This window comes from Chelonoidis abingdonii, chromosome 11 (assembly GCF_003597395.2).
Source record: "Chelonoidis abingdonii isolate Lonesome George chromosome 11, CheloAbing_2.0, whole genome shotgun sequence".
NCBI classification, from domain to species: Eukaryota; Metazoa; Chordata; order Testudines; family Testudinidae; genus Chelonoidis; species Chelonoidis abingdonii.
Genome location: NC_133779.1, coordinates 16,427,716 through 16,447,126, shown reverse-complemented (window position 1 = coordinate 16,447,126; position 19,411 = coordinate 16,427,716). Strand labels below are relative to the sequence as shown.

General features: G+C 53.1%; 1 protein-coding gene and 1 long non-coding RNA gene across 4 annotated transcripts; both read left to right on the top strand.

Moving 5' to 3' along the window:
• Positions 1-2,772: 2,772 nt before the first annotated feature.
• On the top strand, positions 2,773-3,716 carry LOC142047508 (uncharacterized). Of its 2 annotated transcripts, none has more exons than XR_012656776.1 (2): positions 2,773-3,555; positions 3,612-3,716. It is a non-coding gene; the product is annotated as an uncharacterized LOC142047508 (long non-coding RNA). The 2 variants fall into 2 exon arrangements; XR_012656777.1 differs by having other exon boundaries at positions 2,773-3,559.
• A 464-nt stretch (positions 3,717-4,180) lies between these two features.
• On the top strand, positions 4,181-18,994 carry LOC116840081 (galactoside alpha-(1,2)-fucosyltransferase 2-like). 2 transcript variants are annotated; one of them, XM_075070744.1, is made up of 3 exons: positions 4,181-4,392; positions 15,082-16,968; positions 17,395-18,994. In XM_075070744.1, the coding sequence occupies exons 1-2, from the start codon at positions 4,285-4,287 to the stop codon at positions 16,138-16,140; spliced, it is 1,167 nt and encodes a 388-aa protein (XP_074926845.1). In that variant the 5' UTR covers positions 4,181-4,284; the 3' UTR covers positions 16,141-16,968; positions 17,395-18,994. The 2 variants fall into 2 exon arrangements, with proteins under 2 accessions (XP_074926845.1, XP_032662333.1); XM_032806442.2 differs by lacking the exons at positions 4,181-4,392; positions 17,395-18,994 and adding an exon at positions 12,257-12,335 and having other exon boundaries at positions 15,082-16,373.
• Positions 18,995-19,411: the final 417 nt, after the last annotated feature.

Sequence of the window (19,411 nt, the reverse complement as noted above, 5' to 3'; positions counted from 1 at the left end):
GTGGCGAGGGGCTGCAGGGGGTGAGGTAGGGGGTGGCTGCAGGCGGGGAGGGGGGGATGGGGATATGCTCAGACCTGGGATGGCATGAGGGGGCGCTGGGCTGCAGGGGGCCCAGCAGGGGGCGCTCTCCTCTGGCAGGCAGGGCTGGCCCCAGGGGGCACTAGGGGCGAAGGAAGGATCTCATCACCTGAGGCTGGCGGGGGAGGATTTGGGCATCACCCAGCTGGCCAGGGCTGCAGCCGGGCCTCATGTGGCCATAGGGGCTCTGCACTCACTCCCGACCCACAGCCCCTGCAAGCCCAGTCCTGGGCTCCCCCCGCCAGCCCTGCCGGTGCCCCTCACTGCCGACCCACAGCCCCCTGCTGCACCAGTGCCCCTCACTCCCAACCCACAGCCCCTGCAAGCCCAGCCCTGGGCTCCCCCCGCCAGCCCTGCTGGTGCCCCTCACTCCCGAACCGCAGCCCCCTGCTGCACCGGTGCCCCTCACTCCCGACCTGCAGCCCCTGCTAGCCCAGCCCAGTCCTGACCCCATTTCCCACCTGGGGTGGGAGTGAGCCCAGATTGACCCCAGGGGAGCTGAGTTCAGGACACTCCAGCTGGTAACCTCGGCTGGGGATCCCATGGACGGAGGGACACTGACCCCTAGTGGCCACAGTGACCAAGCTCTACCCAGCTCCACCCCCTGCAGTCATGTCATCTTGCTACCCCATAGCCCCCCCACATACCCCAATAGCCCCCAGTTAGCTACCCCTAGGGCCCCCATTATCCCCATAGCCCCCATTAGCTACCCCCATCACCCCCCAAAAACCCCATAGCCCCCCAAAACCCCATAGCTCCCAGCTAGCCCCATAGCCCCCAGCTAGCCCCATACACCCCCATCTCTCACTCGCCAGGCTCCAGCCGTTACAAAGCCCAGGATCTGCTCACAGGCAGCTCTCAGCTCCCTGGGCTCTCCAAGGCCGTCGGCTTGTTGCTTTCCTTCCTGCACGGCCGAGGGCCTGGGGTGACTCAGACACTATGGAGGTGGCAGCACGGGTGGAAGTGTTACGCGCTGTCCCAACTGGCCACTGCATTTCAGCGCGCTGGGTGCAGGGAGAGGGGGATCCCAGCAGGGGGTGCTCACCCCTAGAGGTCAGGGCTGCCAGATTGCAGCACTAGGGGGCGCTGGGCTGCAGGGAGCGGGGCAGGGGCTTGTGGGAATGTTCTTAATGTTTTCTCTGAATACTGTGTGGGTGCCTCAGTTTCCCTATGCATCTCTGTGGCGGGGCAGGGAGCGGGGCTGACTGACCTGGGAACATCGTCCAGTTTTGCTGGGACTGTCTGCATGGGGGATGGGCTGGCAGGGGGGTGATTTAACTTGAGGGGTGACCTGTAACCTGAGCCAGGAGGGGGAGGGTTCGGCCAGGTGACTCTTTTGTCCAGGTGTCGTCTGCCCCCCCGCTCAGGTTACAGCAGTGAGTCTCAAACTTTTTTACTAGTGACCCCTTCACACTGCAAACCTCTGAGTGAGACCCCTCCACCCCCATCAATTAAACACACTGTTTTATATATTTACCACCATTATAAATGCTGGAAGCAAGCGGAGTTTGAGGTGGAGGTTGACCGCTCACGGCCCTCCCCATAATGACCTCGTGACCCCCTGAGGGGTCCCGACCCCCTGTTTGAGAACCCCTGGGTTACAGGCTCAGGTATCGTCCCTCAAGTGAAGTCACCCCCTGCCATCCCACCCCCCCCCATGCAGACAGTCCCAGCCAAACTAGACATTCCCAGGTCACAATGTCTCAAGTCTCTGGGTGGTAGGAGAAGTGGGTGTGGTTGTTGCAGAGCCCTAGGCAGGTGTGCTGGTGTCTGCACAGAGAATGGCCGATGCCCGGTCTCCTGGCCCCCTCCCCTGCAAGGTGCCAACTGAAGGGGCTGGAGAACAAAGAGATCAGGTGGCCTCCTGGCCCGGGAGAGAGACAAAGGCCAGAGGAGGCGGCTGGGGAAATGGGGGTGGGGGGGAGCAAGACGGGGCTCTGGCCTCCCTGCCCCAAGCTGGACCTGACTGAGGGGTCCTGGTCTCTGTATCTACAAGCTCTGGTTTAGACCCTGTTCCTGTCATCTAATAAACCTCTGTGTTACTGGCTGGCTGAGAGTCATGTCTGACTGCGGAGTGGGGGTGCAGGACCCTCTGGCTCCCCCAGGACCCCGCCGGGGCAGACTCGCTGTGGGAAGCGCACGGAGGGGCAGAGGAGGCTGAATGCTCCAGGGTCAGACCCAGGAGGTGAAGCCGTGTGAGCTTCTTGCCCTGGGGACAGTCTGCTCCGAGGGAGAGGAGGCTCCTCGAAGTCCTGACTGGCTTGGTGGGGAGCAGTTCCTAAGTGTCACCCAGGGACTCCATGACAGGGCTCAGCAGGGGGCGCTGGGATGCAGGGAGTGGGGCAGGAGGCTCAGTAGAGGGTGCTGGGCTGTGGGGTGGAGGGCTCAGCAGGGGGTGCTGGGCTGTAGCAAGTGAGGCTGGGGCTCAGCGGGGGGGGCTGTGAGGAGCAGCAGGGGCTCAGCAGGGGTCGCTGGGCTGTGGGGCGGGGGCTCAGCAGGGGGCATTGGGCTGTGGGGCGGGGGCTCAGCAGGGGGCACTGGGCTGCAGGAGGCAGGGCAGGGGCTCAGCAGGGGGCGCTCTCCCCTGGCAGTCAGGTCTGGCCTCAGTGCCCCAGGGCGGCGCTAGGGGGGCGCTGGGCTGCATCGCACGAGATGGGTCCCTGGACTCACTTTCAATCCTGCCCCCAGCCGCATTTCCACCGGTTCGTCCTGCCCCAGACTCCCTTTTCCACCCCCGGAAATCGCAGCCCTTGTAGAACTGAGAAATGAAATTGTTTTTAATTGTTCACTTTATTAATGTAACTTCTGTTCCCCATCCACTACACTTGTCTACGCGGTAACGTCTGTTCACTGTTTGCCATATTGGAATTCAAACCCCATTTTAAAACACTCACTCCATTTTGTAAAAGCCTCCTCCAGGCTTCATTTGTGCAAACCCTGCTGTAATCTTATTAGCGTAGTTTAGATGTGTGACTGAGGTATGGATGGATGACGGAATCAACCTCCAGCCCCAGCCTGTCCTGATGAGATAAAGTTCAAACCCCACCCGCTGAAGAGGCAGACAAAAGCCCTAACAAAGTAAGAAGCGTCCACCCTAAAAAGAAAAGGTGCAATAGAAGGAAGCTCAAAGCCAGGTCCCAGGCTGAAAGTCAGGCCTGCAACTGACGGGTGATCAATCACCAAACCCAGAGGCAGCGTGACACAGCAAGACCTCTAGACTCTGGATTCAGACTAAAGCCTACAAAAAGGATGGGTGAGATGGGAGACCTTGGAGGGTAACATTCTGCTGCCAACATGGAAGGACATCGGTGCAGGCCCAGCAGAGACCCAGCTGGTCCTTGTGCCCGGCTTTCCTGGCCAGTTACCACCACAAGGGACGAACCCAAGCTGCAAACTCAAGCGAGTTCAGAAGTGGTAACTATGCAGCAGCTGCAGAACATCTGATGGGTGTGTGTGTGTGTGTGTGTGTGTGTGTGTGTGTGTGTGTGTGTGTGTGTGTGTGTGTGTGTGTGTGTGTGTGTGTGTGTGTGTAGGCATTAGGTATAATGTGTGTGTATAAGGATTAAGATATTACTTATTGGTCATAAGTCAAATTGTTCTCATAATAAATGTGGCATCTTTGTCTTGCCCCCTGAAAAGATACTGTGTAGTTTTGTCTGTACAACACCCCCCACAGAGACCAGGCCGCCCAGGCCTTTAGCCCACACAGCAGTTTATTCTGAAGCCATCGGCCACGAAGCTGCCACGGACCCCGGGAGAAATAGCCAGTCCTGGAGCGATGCCCCAGTAAATAACAGGAACTGTCTCAATCGGCCCTTTGATGGCACTATGTGTCGGGGACCCTCGTCTGCTGTGGGTCAGTCAGCGCCAGCCTCAACATCCAAACATCCAGTGAAAATCTGTCTCAGAGCTGGGGAGAGAACCCAGGAGTCCTGCCTCCCAGCCCCTCCCCCCCCGCTCTAACCACTAGACCCCACTCCCCTCCCCGAGCCACAGAGTGAGCCCAGTTGTCCTAGTTCCTTATTTCATGCTGGGCCTCATGCCCACCCCTCTTTCCCCACCCTCCTGGCCTGGCGTGGCAACCACCATGGTGTGTCCCTGGGGCATGTGCCGGGGAGGTGGGTGGAGCAAGAAAGGGTGAGCCAGGCCTGGGAGTAGCTGGCTGGATTAATATTTAAGCACCAATAACAGTCAAAGAGGAAATAAATGAGCGAGGCAGCGTCAGTCGGAGACGGAGCCGTCCGGGGGAAACCGAATAGGAGCAGATGGGAGCTGCTGCCGCTGGCACCGGGACCCAAAACCCACCTCACCAAGGTAAGAAGGGGGGAGATTCCCTGCCTAGAAATGTCCTGGCCTCTCTCTGACCAAAGATATCCACTCCTCCAGCCCCCCATCCGTCCAGCCCAACACCGAACTCTTTACCCTTAAATAACCCACCCACGCACCCACTAATCCATCCCATCCCTCCATCCTCCCATCCCCCATCTACCCTTCTCCCCATCCATCCATCCATCCTCCCATCCCTCATTTACCCTTCTCTCCATCCATCCTCCCATCCCTCATCTACCCTTCTCCCCATCTGGAACGATGTTGGTTCTGGTGGGACCCAACTGAGGGTGCCAATTCAGGACAAATTGCTTAAAATCACAGCCCAAGGCTGGGGTTCCTTTGCACACCATGGCAAACCAAACCAGCCAGGCAGAGAGGACTTGTGGTCTCAATTCGCCGGCTAACTATAAATCACACAAGTAATTCCCTCAGACACTCCCATTTTCCAGTATCACCCCCAGTGCCCCTTGTTGTGGGGATGAATGGTTATGAAAACTAACATCCCAGTAAAAGAAAAAAAGGTTCTCCTGCTCCCAAAGGACCAAGCCCCAGACCCAGGTCAATGTACAAGTCAGATCTTACCCACAAATCACACTGTTGCCAGTCCTTTAGAATCGAAAATCTAAAGGTTTAATCATAAAACGAAAGAAATATAGATGAGAGCTAGAACTGGTTACATCGAATCAATTCCATCCAGTAGTGGCACAGTTCTTGGTTCAGGCTTGTAGCAGTGATGGAAGAAACTGCAGGTTCAAATCAAGTCTCTGGAGAACATCCCCAGCTGGGATGGGTCATTCAGTCCTTTGGTCAGAGCTTCTGTTTGTAGCAAAGTCCCTCCAAAGGTATGAAGAAGGATTGAAGACCAGATGGAGGAGCTGCAGCAGCTTTTTAGAGTCTCTTGCCATGGGGTCTCTGCTTTCTTTGTCCCAAAGACAAGCTGCCCATCACATGGGGTGGAAAAACCTCAGCATTCTGTCCAGAGGCATGTCCCTGCCTGCCTTGTTGGGCCATCAAGCAGGCTGGCAGAGCTGACACCAACTTGTCTGGGGTGTCACCCAGAAGCAGAGCCCAAGTCTGAAATATGGGCAGTCTAGAGCCAATACTTATAACTTTAAATACAAAAATGAGACATGCACCCAGGCAGCAGAACCAGAACCGATCCCAGTTATAGTCCAGCATCCGTATTCAAGGTGACTCTGGTCAATGACTGGGGATCTCAATCCTTGTGGTTTAAGGTTTCCCCCTCTTGAAACCCAAAGCGGATCTGAGATGAAGCAGGATCCTGTCCCAGGGTTTTTATCCGTTTCCAGCAGCCTTTCGGCCTGAGAAAACAAGTGGTTCAACTCTCCTTCTCCCAAACATTCTGGCAGTTAGCACAGGGGGATTTACCCCTTACCCGGCGCAGACGCCGATAGCGCGACCTTCCAGGAGACAGAGACAATAATACGAGTTCCCTCAAGCGTCTTCCTAAACTTTCATGTTCCTTTTTTGATCGTTGAATCCAAGCTATAGCAATAGACGAGCCTTGTTTCCTGGCACGCCAAGCCCTGAGCAAACAGCTCCCCTTCTGACTCGGCCACTTCCTCACACCTTCTACCTCTAACAACGCAGGTTTCCTTTCAAAGCTCTGTTCATTTACCTGTCTTCCTAACCAGCCTCTACAGTTCCGCTATGGGCCAGGTCAGCCTGTGAGTTCATTAACTCTTTTGGGCCTTGCCACCTTTCAATGAGATATTATATTACACTCATAACGTCACCCCGCCAGCGCGAAATTGATGCAGGAAGGGATGACACAGACATCACTGACTGCATCCCAAGAGTTCCCCATCCTGGGTTACAGCTAGTACTGGGTTAGCAGCCGTATCCGCGCATAACAGAAATGGTTTAGCAAAGTCACATTCAATAACTTTACAAACTCAAGGTAAAAGTTGGTTAGCATGATAGTGGATTGGATCTGCTCTTGCTGCATGGTTCCTGTATATCTCATGTGATCTTGCCAAGAGCTAAGGAACAGAGCTACTTGATCCATACAAGCTCTGGCAAACATTTGAAACCCAATTAACATCAAGTCAGTGTAGATATTAATGTTGTCCATAGTATAGAAATCTTGGCATTTAGCCATGAAAGCAAAGTGGCAGTGTGCCTCAGTTTCCCCTTTCATACAGCACATTAGGTCTCAAATGGCTTTTCCCCTGTGAAAAGTTCCCAGACTGTTTACAGGCATTAACAGTGAAACATCAGGCTAACAAGGCCTTTTAACATAAAGTGTGTTCTCACGTATTCCTTTTAACATGTTCAAGGGGTTTTTTCCCAAAAGATTCGGCCCATTGTACGTTTGAACAGTTGTGGGGAATAGCAACACATTAGTTACCAAACCCACCATTAGCAACAACGACAACAAATCCATTGCAAGTGTCCATCAACCATTGTGTTTGTCGTGCCACAGCTTTGGCCCAATATCACTGGGGTTTGGGCATTTTAGGGTTAACCCCTGGCTTCCCTTTGCAAAAGGAAGGTCTCTGTTTCCTTCTTGTTCTGAAGATTTAAATGCCGATTTTTCTTGCTTATCAGAATTCACCAGCTGACTGGGTGTGCTCTCCCCGCTAACAGCGATTAGCACTTCTCTCCTTCCCCATTCAGTTAGATAATTTGCATCAACAGGAACATGAGCTTTTTAATTCCTAGCTGCTACCAGTTCCAAGGCCGAACTTTGGGAGGAACTGAAACTTTCTTGATTAAACCCCTTTCGCATCCCTCAGCTGCAGCAAGCGGCTTGCACAGGTCACCACAGGTCACCATGAGGTTTCCTTCCCCTTGGAGCTTCTCTAAGCAACAATTCCCCCCTCACAGAAATTCTGCCCTTAGCCCCTTCACCAAGGGCTCGCTCTAAAGCAGGGGTCGGCAGCCTTTCAGAAGTGCTGGGCCGAGTCTTCCTTCATTCACTCTGATTTAAGGGTTCGCGTGCCGGTCATACATCTGAACATTTTGAGAAGGTCTCTTTCTGTAAGTCTATAATATAGAACTAAACTATTGTTGTATGAAAAGTAAAGAAGGTTTTTAAAGCTGTTTAAGAAGCTTCATTTAAAATTAAATTAAAAGGCAGAGCCCCCCGGAGCGGTGGCCAGGACCCAGGCAGCGTGAGTGCCACTGAGAATCAGCTCGCGCGCTGCCTTTGGCATCTGTGCCATAGGTTGCCCACCCCCAGGGGTGGCTCTAGCCATTTCACCGCCTCAAGCACGGCGGCACGCAGCAGGGGGCGCTCTGCCGGTCGCTGGTCCCACGGCTCCGGTGGACCTCCCGCAGGCGTGTCTGCGGATGGTCCACCGAAGCCGCGGAACCGGCGGACCCTCCACAGGGACGCCTGCGGGAGGTCCACCAGAGCCGCCTGCCGCCCTCTCGGCGACCGGCAGAGCGCTCCCCGCGTCGTGCCGCCCCAAGCACGCGCTTGTTGTGCTGGGGCCTGGAGCCGCCCCTGCCTGCCCCGGTATAAAGGAACACTGAGTCTCTGGGTCTTACTCACATCCAGAATTACCTCTGGGCCATCAGCCGGGTTCCTACCCAACCCCCTTTCATGCAAACTCACAGACTCACTCGATAAAAGGTTGGATGCATTCTCCTTCCTTTGCCACACACAAGCTCAGGAATTTTTTCCTCCTTGCTACTAGTTGTTAAACTGTCAGTCGATAACACAATCTGATCACCTTCCTACGCTCCTCGTGCCCTGCCTAGGATATTGCCCTGATTAGATCCAGTTGCTACACCCTTTTCCAGCCGTACATTAGCAACGGGCAAAGTACACACACCAGAATTGCCTGGTCTGTGGGGTTTTGCACAGACGCTAACTCAGGGGTTCTCCGACGTTTGTACCGGTGACCTCCTTTCACACAGCAAGCCTCTGATTGCGACACCCCCCCCCCTTATGCATTAAAAACACTTATATACTGAACACCTTTATAAATGCTGGAGGCAAAGCGGGGTTTGGGGTGGAGGCAGGGGCGGCTCTAGACATTTCGCCGCCCCAAGCAGGGCGGCATGCCGCAGGGGGCACTCTGCCAGTTCTCCGGGAGGGCAGCAGGCGGCTCCGGTGGACCTCTCACACAGGAGCGGTGCCAGTAGGCAGATTCGGGGGGCAGCATTTTGTGTGCTCCCCATGGGGCGCGTGGGAGCTTCCGGTTCTGCTCCCGTCGCGCCGCCGAAGAGGGACCCTCCACCGAAATGCCGCAGGCGACAGCGGCAGTCATTGAGCTGCTCAATTGCCTGCTGCTGTTTTCCGCGGCAGGTCGGCAGAAGGTCCTTCTTCAGTGGTGCGACGGGAGCAGAACCGGAAGCTCCCATGTGCCCCGTGAGGAGGGAACAAAATGCTGCCCCCTGAATCCTGGCACCCTAGGCGACTGCCTAGGGTCTCCTAGTGGAAGTGCCGGCCCTGGTCCCACAGGCATGCCTGTGGAGGGTCCTTTGGTCCCGCGATCCGCTGGTCCCACGGCTCTTGGGTCCCAAGAGTGCCCCCTGCGGCATGCCACCCCAAGCATGCGCTTGGCGTGCTGGGGCCTGGAGCCACCCATGGGTGGAGGGTGACAGCTTGTGACCCCTACCATGTAGTAACCTCGCGACCCCCTAAAGGGTCCCGACCTCCAGTTTGAGAACCGCTGGATGCAACCTAGGTACAGGGCCATTCTCCCCAGCAGACACAAGCTCAGGACCATGAATCGAGCACGAACTCTGAGACAACTGCACTCGGGGCCGTCCTTAGGATTTAGGGGGCCCGACGCAGTATTATTAAACTGATGCCCCTATGCCCAACGGCAGCCTAAGCTTGCAGCCTGGTGGGGGCAGGGGCGGAGGGACAGGGCAGAAAGAATAACAAGACGCCCGGCCCGCCTCACGGTGGCGGAGAGTTGCAGTTCCCTGCAGAGAATCACAAGCACTAAACTTGGAAATAAAAAATGTCAGTCGCAGGTTTTTTGATATGCCCGGAAGTTTGTCATACATTTATTTGCAAAAACTTTGTAATAAGGGTGACTCAGCTGTCCTGCTGAATACGACATTCAGTGTCACCGAATACGTGATGCACCTCTTCTCTGTTCTACATTTTCTTCATCGGTATTTCCGAGCTGATTTTATATTTTAGATCTTCTCTTAAACGTACTCATTCCAGATCACCACATATTTAACTCCCTGAACCAGACGTTATTTTAAATGAATCAGTCACAGAGGTTTAGTGTGTTCGTAACAATGTTCATTGCTTTGAGAAAAAGGGAACAGGAACTTACAGTGTGTGAGCTCTGTAACAATATGCATGTTTAGGAAATTTCACCAATTTTAAAAGAAACGTTTCCAAAGATTTTAGGCGTAACAGAGGATTTTAGATCTTACTAAGGTACTGATTTTGCTGGAGGGTTCTCTTAAAACTAGTTCATCAGAGAGTCAGAAGTAAAGAAAGGGAACCTCTTTGGCCAGCTATCTGGAAGGGAAGGACTGTTGCTTCCTTCAGTGGGGGCGAGAGGGGGTGAAGGGAGAAATGGATGGACAGAAAGGACAGGAAGACTTTGGAAGTCAGTTTTTTTACTATTGTAATTAAAATGTGTATTTTAGCCAAGGGGGGGTCTTTTGAAGGATTTATTTAAAAAACTGTATGTCTGAATAGCCAAACATTTAAGGCTAAAGATGATTGTGCATCTAAAACTCTATGCAAGCATTTTTTAGAAATGTGATTTTATAATCTTCACCAGCTCGCTAATGAAAGATTTTTAAAGCAAATTCTAAAGGAAGGTCCTGTAGAGTAACATGTTCTGAGTAAATATTACAGTCCCGCACAACTGTTTTTGTCAGTAAAGTCAGAAACTGACAGTATAAAAATGTATTTGGGGATAAGCTTTCATGGGCATCTGAAGTGGGTTCTGGCCCATGAAAGCTTATGCCCAAATAAATGTGTTAGTCTCTAAGGTGCCACAAGGACTCCTTGTTGTTTCTGCTGATACAGATTAACAGGGCTACGAAACCTGCCAGTAGATACCTGGGGGTTGGCGAATGCCTGTTAAATGGCTTCTTTACCCTTTGACTGGCTCTTCAACTGTTTCAGTGTTGTGCTGATAGGTCTGGCAGGCTGGAGGCTTTTTCACTTTTAACTACTAGTTCCCCTCCTGAGGAAGACTCACCAGGCTGCAGCAGCCAGCTGTGGGAGCCTGCAGGAAGGGTCAGAACAGGAATACCCAGTGGTGCCCAGGGCTCCGGTCGCCTAGGCACCAGGATTTGGGAGGGCGGCATTTGCCGCCCTCAGCGGCAATTAGGCGGCGGGGGGTCCTTCCGCGCTCTGGGTCGGCGGCAGCAATTCTGCGGTGGGTCCTTCACTCGCTCCGGGACCCGCCGCCGAAGTGCCCCGAAGATCAGGAACACGGAAGGACCCCCAGCCCCGCGCAGAATTGCCGCCAACGACCAGGAGCGTGGAAGGACCCCCCGCCTAGGGCGCCAAAAACCCTGGCGCCGCTCCTGGTGGTGCCCCAAATTTTCAGGTGCCCTACCCAGCTGCCTATGTTCCTATGCCTAAGGACTGCACTAGTGTCAACCATCGCCGGCGGAAAGGCACCTTCTGTCTGCTCCACAGACAAAGAGCCGGAGACACCACCTCCTTTACACACGGCTTGGGAGCTCCTTTCTCTTGTCCCAGCACTCACAGACAACTGCTTCTGGGAGACGGAGGGTACGTCTACCTAGGGTGACCAGATGTCCTGATTTCCTAGGGACAGTCTTGATTTTTGGATCTGTCTTGTGTCTAGGTTCCTATTACCCCCACCCCCCGTCCTGATTTTTCACACTTGCTGTCTGGGTCACTCTATGCTTACACGCCCACCGCCATGAGGACGCCACGGTGAGTAGGTCTAAGTACGTCAATCCCCGCCCCCCACCAGCGCAGACCAGGCCTCGGGCCGCTCCCGCCATGGACAAGTCAATACCCCCAACAGACACGGGCACCTTCCCTGCAGTGTCCCGCTTCTCCGCGCTGGTCAGGTCTAGGGACACGCCTCGTCCACTGCTGGAAAAGCAGCCGCCCACAGGGCTGCCCAGGCCAGGGGGTCACAAAGTTGGGGGGCAGGAGGTTATTACCTGTCAGCCTCCACCCCTGCTCCCCACACTGAGCCGCTTCCAGCAAATCGCAGTTACCCTTTTCCAGGTTCACTTTTACAAACTGTATGAGCCACCAATCCACCACCCACCAAAAACCATGTCCTTTCCTTCCTCAGCTCAGGCTTCGGCTGGAGGAGTGAAGGTCTGGAACAGCCTTCCAAGGGGAGCAGTGGGGGCAAAAGCATACCTGGCTTCAAGACTGAGCTTGATACATTTATGGAGGGGATGGTATGATGGCACAGCCTGATTTTGGCAATTAATTGGGAGCTGAGTTACTACAGAGAATTCTTTCCCGGGTGTCTGGCTGGTCAATCTTGTCCACATGCTCAGGGTTTAGCTGATCGCCATATCTGGGGTCGGGAAGGAATTTTCCTCCAGGGCAGATTGGCAGAGGCCCTGGAGGTTTTTTGCCTTTCTCTGCAGCGTGGGGCAGGGATCACTTGCAGGAGGATTCTCTGCAGCTTGAGGACTTTAAACCACAATTTGAGGACTTCAGTAACTCAGACACAGGTCAGGGTTTGCTACAGGACTGGGTAGGTGAGATTCTGTGGCCTGCGTTGTGCTGGTCCTTGCTGACCTTAAGTCTATGATTCAACCCGACCATCCACTTTAATCTGCTCTTGAGAAACGTTTTCCTGACCAACGAGTTCCTTCTGCACCTGATCTAATTCCTGATTCACTTCTGAGGGTACTATTTCTCATCTAGACGCGATATATCGATCCCCGAACGCGCGCCAGGGCAAACGGCGGTAGCAGAGTCAAAAGGGGGAGCAGCGGACGTCGATCCCGCGCCGTGAGGACGAGAGGTAAATCGACCTAAGATACTTCGACGTCAGCCACCTTCTGAAAGGTTGCCGACCCCTGCACCAGACAGACTGCTGGACACTTCATTCACAGACACGTGGCTATGTGCCACCTTTCCCAGGGTACAGTCACCCTCTCCCTGGCCAGAGCAAAACCGGTTAAACACGGACAGCTGCTCAGAGCCGTACAACTTACCAACATGGTTAGAAACTGGCCTTCCAAGAGGATACAGGTCTGTCAGTTTCTTCTCACATCTGGCGAACCCTCTCCCCATCAGCCAGCAGCTCTATACACTCCCTTCGAGCCCCTTCCTCTCTTCCATCAGCCTCCTTCTCCAGCCGGGCCACAGCCTGCTTCTCGCTTATTCGAAGTTCTACCCGTTTTTGTCCATGTTCACACTGCAGGCTGTCTCTCTGGGCTTGCAGTTTCATTGCTTCTTCTGACACTTTCTGGCTCATGGTCACTGCTCTTTAACCAGCAAAACTCTCTCAAGAGAAAACTTCAAATTTGGATAGCCCGGGGCTCCGCCCCAAAGCTAAATTGACCTGGTTCTGTGGATCCAAGCACAATTACGCTACTATAATGATGCTGGCTTTGGTGGGACCCGAATGAGAGAGCCAATTCAGGACAAATTGCTGAAAGCACAGCAGTCACCACCCAAGGCTGGGGTTCCTTCGCGCACCACGGCAAACCAAACCAGCCAGCCAGAGGGGACTTCAGTCTCACCCCACCGGCTAACCACAAGTCACACAAGCAATTCCCACAGACACTCCCATTTCCCAGTATCACCACCAGTGCCACTTGTTGTGGGGATGAATGGATATGAAAACCAATACCCCAGTAAAAGAAAAAGGTGGTCCCGATCCATCCATCCATCCATCCATCCATGCCCCTATCTACCCTTCTCCCCATCCGTCCATCCTCCCATCCCCCATCTACCCTTCTCCTCATCCATGCATGCATCCATCCATCTGTTCATCCCCCTATCTATCCTTCACCCCATCCATCCATTCCCCATCTACCCTTCTCCCCATCCATCCATCCATCCATCCTCCATCTACCCTTCTCCCCATCCGTCCATCCATCCATCCCTCTATCTACCCTTCTCCCCATCCTTCCATCCTCCCATCCCCCATCTACTCTTCTCCCCATCCATCCATCAATCCATCCCCCATCTACCCTTCTCCCCATCTGTCCATCCATCCATCCATTCATGCCCCTATCTACCCTTCTCCCCATCCGTCCATCCTCCCATCCCCATCTACCCTTCTCCTCATCCATGCATGCATCCATCCATCTATTCATCTCCCTATCTACCCTTCACCTCATCAATCCATCCCCCATCTACCCTTCTCCCCATCCGTCCATCCATCCTCCATCTACCCTTCTCCCCATCCGTCCATCCATCCTCCATCTACCCTTCTCCCCATCCATCCATCCATCCTCCATCTACCCTTCTCCTCATCCATGCATGGATCCATCCATCTGTTCATCCCCCTATCTACTCTTCACCCCATCCATCCATCCCCCATCTACCCTTCTCCCCATCCATCCCCCATCTACCCTTCTCTCCATCCATCCATCTATCCTCCATCTACCCTTCTCCCCATCCATCTATCCTCCCATCTCCCATCTACCCTTCTCCCCTTGACTCCATCCTTCCCCATGCCGATTGCCAGGAACCAAACGCTAAATCATTCCCAAGTTTGACTGCAGAGGATTATCCCGGGCTGAGACAGCCGTAGTTGCCTGATTGTCCATTCCCGTCTCATCGCTGTCATTTTGGGCATGAACGGGTGGCCCCAGGTTGAGGAGCTGGACACAGGAGATGGAGAAAGGGGATGAGGGATAGCTCAGTGGTTTGAGCATTGGCCTACTAAGCCCAGGGTTGTTAGTTCAATCCTTGAGGGGGCCATTTAGGGAACTGGGGTTAAAAAAAGCCAACAAAACACAATCGGGGATTGGTCCTGCTTTGAACAGGGGGTTGGACTAGATGACCTCCTGAGGTCCCTTCCAACCCTGATATTCTATGAATGTCAGGGGGAGGCATCCGAGCTGGGCTTTCCCTATCTGCTCTGGAGAGCTCTGGGCTTCTTCCCTTGGTGGGGGAACACTGTGGGGAAGGCAGAGCAGACATGGGCAGAGCAGTGGGAGGGTGAAGCTAGCTCCACTGCCCAACCCCACAAATATGACCCTGGTGAGGCCCAGATATACCCCTGACAGTTCTGCTCTGCCAGTGCCTGGGGGCACCCGGAGGTGATGGGCCCTGGGCGGTCAGCCTCTTGTTTGGCTGCGGGATCATGGAACATGTTATGTTTTCTAGATATCAGCATCTTCATAATGGCTTGTGGGGCTGAGCTGGTCCCCCCCCCCGGCCATCTTGTTTGGGTTTTACCATTGGCCTTCAGGCCTGCTATGATCCCCCAGCCACCCAGCAGCATCGCCCTCTTCTCACCCATCCAGCCAGACACCCACCCAATCTGCCCACCCACCCCCGACTTCCCCTCCACGGAAACCATCTTCTCATTCGTCCAGCCACCCTGTCAATCTTCCCATCCATCATCAACTCACCCTCCCTCCCTTCCCATCTGTCCAGCCTTCTCCTTATGTTCCCGATCAGTCTTTCACATCACTCTCACCACCCTCCGATGCCCTTATCCCGGCAGGAGCTGGTCATTGCGCTTGTGGTGCAGATAAGAAATAGACCCATTGTGGCAGGTCTGTAATTCTTGCTCTGTCTCCCCCCAGGCCAGGATCATGCCCCCGCTGCTTCTTGGAGCCATGAAATCCCTGATTTCTTGGGTCTCTGTCCGGCAAGTACTCTTGATCTTCCTGTACCTGCTGACCATCCTGGGCATCACCTTCTTCCTACAGCTGCAGAGCCAGTCCCCCCACCAGGGGCAGAGGATCCCTTCTCCAAGTGACCCACAGCAACTCTCACCCACAGATCAGGGCATATGGACTGTGAACTCCGCTGGGCGCCTGGGGAACCAGATGGGGGAATATGCCACCCTCTACGCCCTGGCCAAGATTAACGGGTACCAGGCCTACATCCTCCCGGAGATGCACCAGCAGCTGGCGCCATTCTTCCGCATCACCCTGCCCGTGCTCTCCAGCGACGTGGTCCAGAACATCCCATGGAAGGATTATGAGCTCCATGACTGGATGTCGGAGGAGTACAGGCACATCGAGGGGAAATACGTCCGGCTGACGGGCTACCCCTGCTCCTGGACCTTCTACCACCACCTCCGGCAGGAGATCCTCCAGGAATTCTCCTTCCACGACCAAGTCAAGGAGGAGGCCAATCGGTACCTGGCCGGGCTGCGTGGACAGCACCAGAATGTGACCTACGTGGGCATCCACGTCCGGAGGGGGGACTACGTCCAGGTGATGCCCCAGGTCTGGAAGGGGGTGGTGGCGGACAAGGCCTACCTGGAGAAGGCCATGGGCTATTTCCGGGCCAAGTACCAGGAGCCGATCTTCGTGGTGACCAGCAACGGGATGGAGTGGTGCCGGGAGAACATCGACGCCTCGCGGGGGGACGTGTATTTCTCGGGGGATGGGAAGGAGTCGTCGCCGGGTAGGGACTTTGCTCTCTTGGCCCATTGCAACCACACGATCATGACCATCGGGACCTTCGGCATCTGGGCTGGTTACCTGGCTGGGGGGGAGACTGTCTACTTGGCCAACTACACCCTCCCCGACTCTCCCTTCCTCAAGATCTTCAAGCCTGAGGCCGCCTTCCTGCCTGAGTGGATCGGGATCAACGCCGACCTCTCCGCCCTGCTCAGTGGGATATCTGGCTAAAGTAGCTCAGCCTCCCGGGTGGGCTGCACTGGTGAGATCGACGGAGATTGGAGCTGGGCTGGCAGGGTTCAGAGCCCATACAGAGGAGCCAATGACCTACATCGGATGACTTCTCATAGGAGCGTCCAGAGTGATGGGGCTAACCAGGGCTGGTGGAAGCACTAGGCAGGTTAGGCAGCCGCCTAGGGTGCCGAGATCTGAGGGGTGCTGAGAAGCCAGTGCCTAAAAATAGATGCAGGCTCAGGCTGCAGATCGCAGACTGTAGGGAGGACGTAGATAAGAACCACGCTCCCAATGACCTTTGCTGTGGCTGAGCTGTGCTGGCAGCGCTGGGTGAGCTGGGGGCCGGCTTGCACTTGGCATGCTCCTCGAGCAGGTTCCAGGGCAGAGGCTCTGCATCCCTGGGGAGAGAAGGGATGGAGGCCACGGCTGGCAGGCTCTTCATGGAGGCGGCAGCTAAGCCGCTTTAACCCACTTTTCCTGTGCACGTCCCTCACGCTAACCCGAACCCCATTGACCTGAACCCAGTCTGTCCCCCCCCACCAACCCAATACCCCAGTATGGACGGTAGTATCTGCATTTCTGAATTTATAATGGTATTAATAACATAATTCCATTCATTTTAAAGTTGAATAATGTATGTAGATTTGATCTATGAACGAGGAAGGAAGGAAGCACTATGTACCCAAAAGCGTATTTCTGACAAGAACCATTGCTTAATTTAGCGCAAGGCATCCTGATGCTCTACTCAGGTACGGTTTTGACAGAGGTAAGTTCAATTGACCAAATGGCTATAAGACCTAGACAAACCTAGTAGAACCTAAGTTAGTAAAGCATTCTACGCCTAAAAAGATAAGGACTAAAAGAAACAACAGAAGGATAGATCAAACAGCCAGTGCAAGGCTGAAAGTTACACCTGTCAATTCATGACTCAATCCAAACCCAGAGGACGTTGGACGACAACGCAACCTACACGACTTTGAATCCAAACTAAAAGCCCTGTACAAGAATGGTGGACATCAGAGACTCGTTGGATAACATTCGCTGCCAACATGAGAGCCAGCGCACGCTGATATTGCATTTACACCAGGCCAGATGAAGAACTCCCTTGAACTAACATATGGGAAACAATCCCTTATAAAGCTTGACTCTGAAGACTGAGGACTTTGAGTCTATGGTTCTGCTGCCAGCCTCCAGGCTCAGCATTGCACCTCCTACCCCGGGACTCGCGCTCCACTCTTGTGTACAGGGTAGCCTGGCAGTATTCTGTCACAAGCAACGTTAGGCTGGTAACATATATCTATCCAGAACTGTTGGAAGATTTGCGAATGGATATATATATAATAAGTAACCAAACAACATTGTTTTCTGTTATCTTTTATTTTATTATGGTATTTACAATAAATGTGACAAAAGTCTTGTCCCCTTTAAGATCCTGCTAGTTTTTATTGGTATAACAATAACAGGAGAGATATGAAAGGGAAAGAAAATGGAGCCTTTTTCGTTCCTTGCAGTGCACTGGACAGTCATTGAATTTGGTTGTTAATGATGCTCCAACCTGTTGCTTGGAGGCAACTGCCTTCTTTGATTTAGTTCAATGTGTGTATGTGTATTTCTCAGCTTCTACATGTCGCTGGAAAGTTCTGACATGCCATGTATCTAATCTCACAGTTAAACCATTGAGTGAAACAAAATGGGAGAGTCGAATTGATGCCTTGAAACCTCTTCGCTATCACCTTGGTGACATCTCTGATGCTCTGGTAGACATCCATGACGACACTACTCTAACAGCATCATCTGGCAATACGGGACGAGTTGCTGCAAAGGATCGTGCAAAAACCATTTCTAGTTTCAAGTTTCTTGTTTCTCTTGTTGTGTGGTATGACATATTGTTTGAGATCAACATGACTAGCAAACAACTTCAGGTGAAAGAATTCGACATCAGTGATGCTATTAATCAACTTGGAGAAACCAAGAAGTTTCTTGTAGGCCGCAGAAGTGACGCAGACTTTGAGAAAACATTGGCAGATGCAAGTGAACTTGCGGAGGAGTTGGATGTACCAGCACTTTTTGACCCAGATCCAATCCATATTAGAAAGAAGAGGAAGCAGTTCACGTATGAAGCAGATGACGAACCTATTGATAATCTGAAAGAAAAATTCAAAGTGAACTTTCATTTTGCGGTCATCGACACAGCAATACAGTCAGTTGAAGAAAGATTCACACTGATGCAGCAAATTAGTTCAGTATTTGGCTTCCTATATGATGTTGACAGTTCGCAAAATACAACGCCGAAGCAAATGATGGAACATTGCTTGAATCTGGAGCAAGCTTTGCAACATGGTGAATCCAAAGATATTGATGCCTTTGACTTGTGCAATGAATTGCAAGCTGTTGTGCGACGAGTCCAAAAGAGCGCATCACCGCAAGATGTATTGAACTTCAGATGCACATATAAACTGAGAGATAGTGTCCCCAACACAAGTATTGCTCTCCGCGTCCTCTTGACCCACCCAGTTTCTGTGGTCAGTGGTGAGTGAAGCTTCTCGAAGCTCAAGTTGATAAAAACATACATTCGAACATCAGTGTTGCAGCAAAGACCTGTTGGGCTACCTACCTTGTCCATGGAACACGACGTTGCTCACAGCATTGACTTGAAGGAACTTGTTTCTAAATTTGCTAAACTGAAAGCACGGAAAAATAAATTCTAATGTGTGACTCTGTGACCATGTATTGTGTATCAGGCAAGTGATTTATTTTCAGATCCAGGCTGCGTTGTGCGAAGTGAAAACAATAGCAATGTCAACGCCATCAGGTTGTTCATTTATTTTCATTAAATATGTAGACCAAATAATGAAATTAATACATTTTCAAGCCAAACCTGTATTAATTGTAACGAACAAGGCACATTAGGCAGCGTTCATTTTTGTAAATTTTTAATAAGCGATGCGAGGGGGTGGGGGTGGGGCGCAAGGTGGAAGTTTCGCCGAGGCGCAAAATATCCTTGCACCGGCCCTGTCTACAGGGTGCATCCACGAATCATCCTCTGCTGCCACGTTGTCACGGACTCACAGGTCGTGCCCACTCGTGGCCCTGTGTGGTCCTTGGGGGTTGCCCCTTTCAGTGTGACAGCCCTTCCCGGGGGTCCACTCTTTCTCGGGGTCAGGCCCCTCCACCTCCTGGAGGCGCACCACTCTAAGCCTTAGCACGTCTGTCTCTGCCGTGGGCCCCCTTGGGGAGTCTCCTCACTCTGGATCCCCTGGGCCTCCAT

Coding starts and splice junctions, on each gene's coding strand:
- LOC116840081 (XM_075070744.1), top strand. CDS start 4,285: ATGAGCGAGGCAGCGTCAGTCGGAGACGGAGCCGTCCGGGGGAAACCG. Junction 4,393..15,081: donor CCAAAACCCACCTCACCAAG/GTAAGAAGGGGG, acceptor GTCTCCCCCCAG/GCCAGGATCATGCCCCCGCT.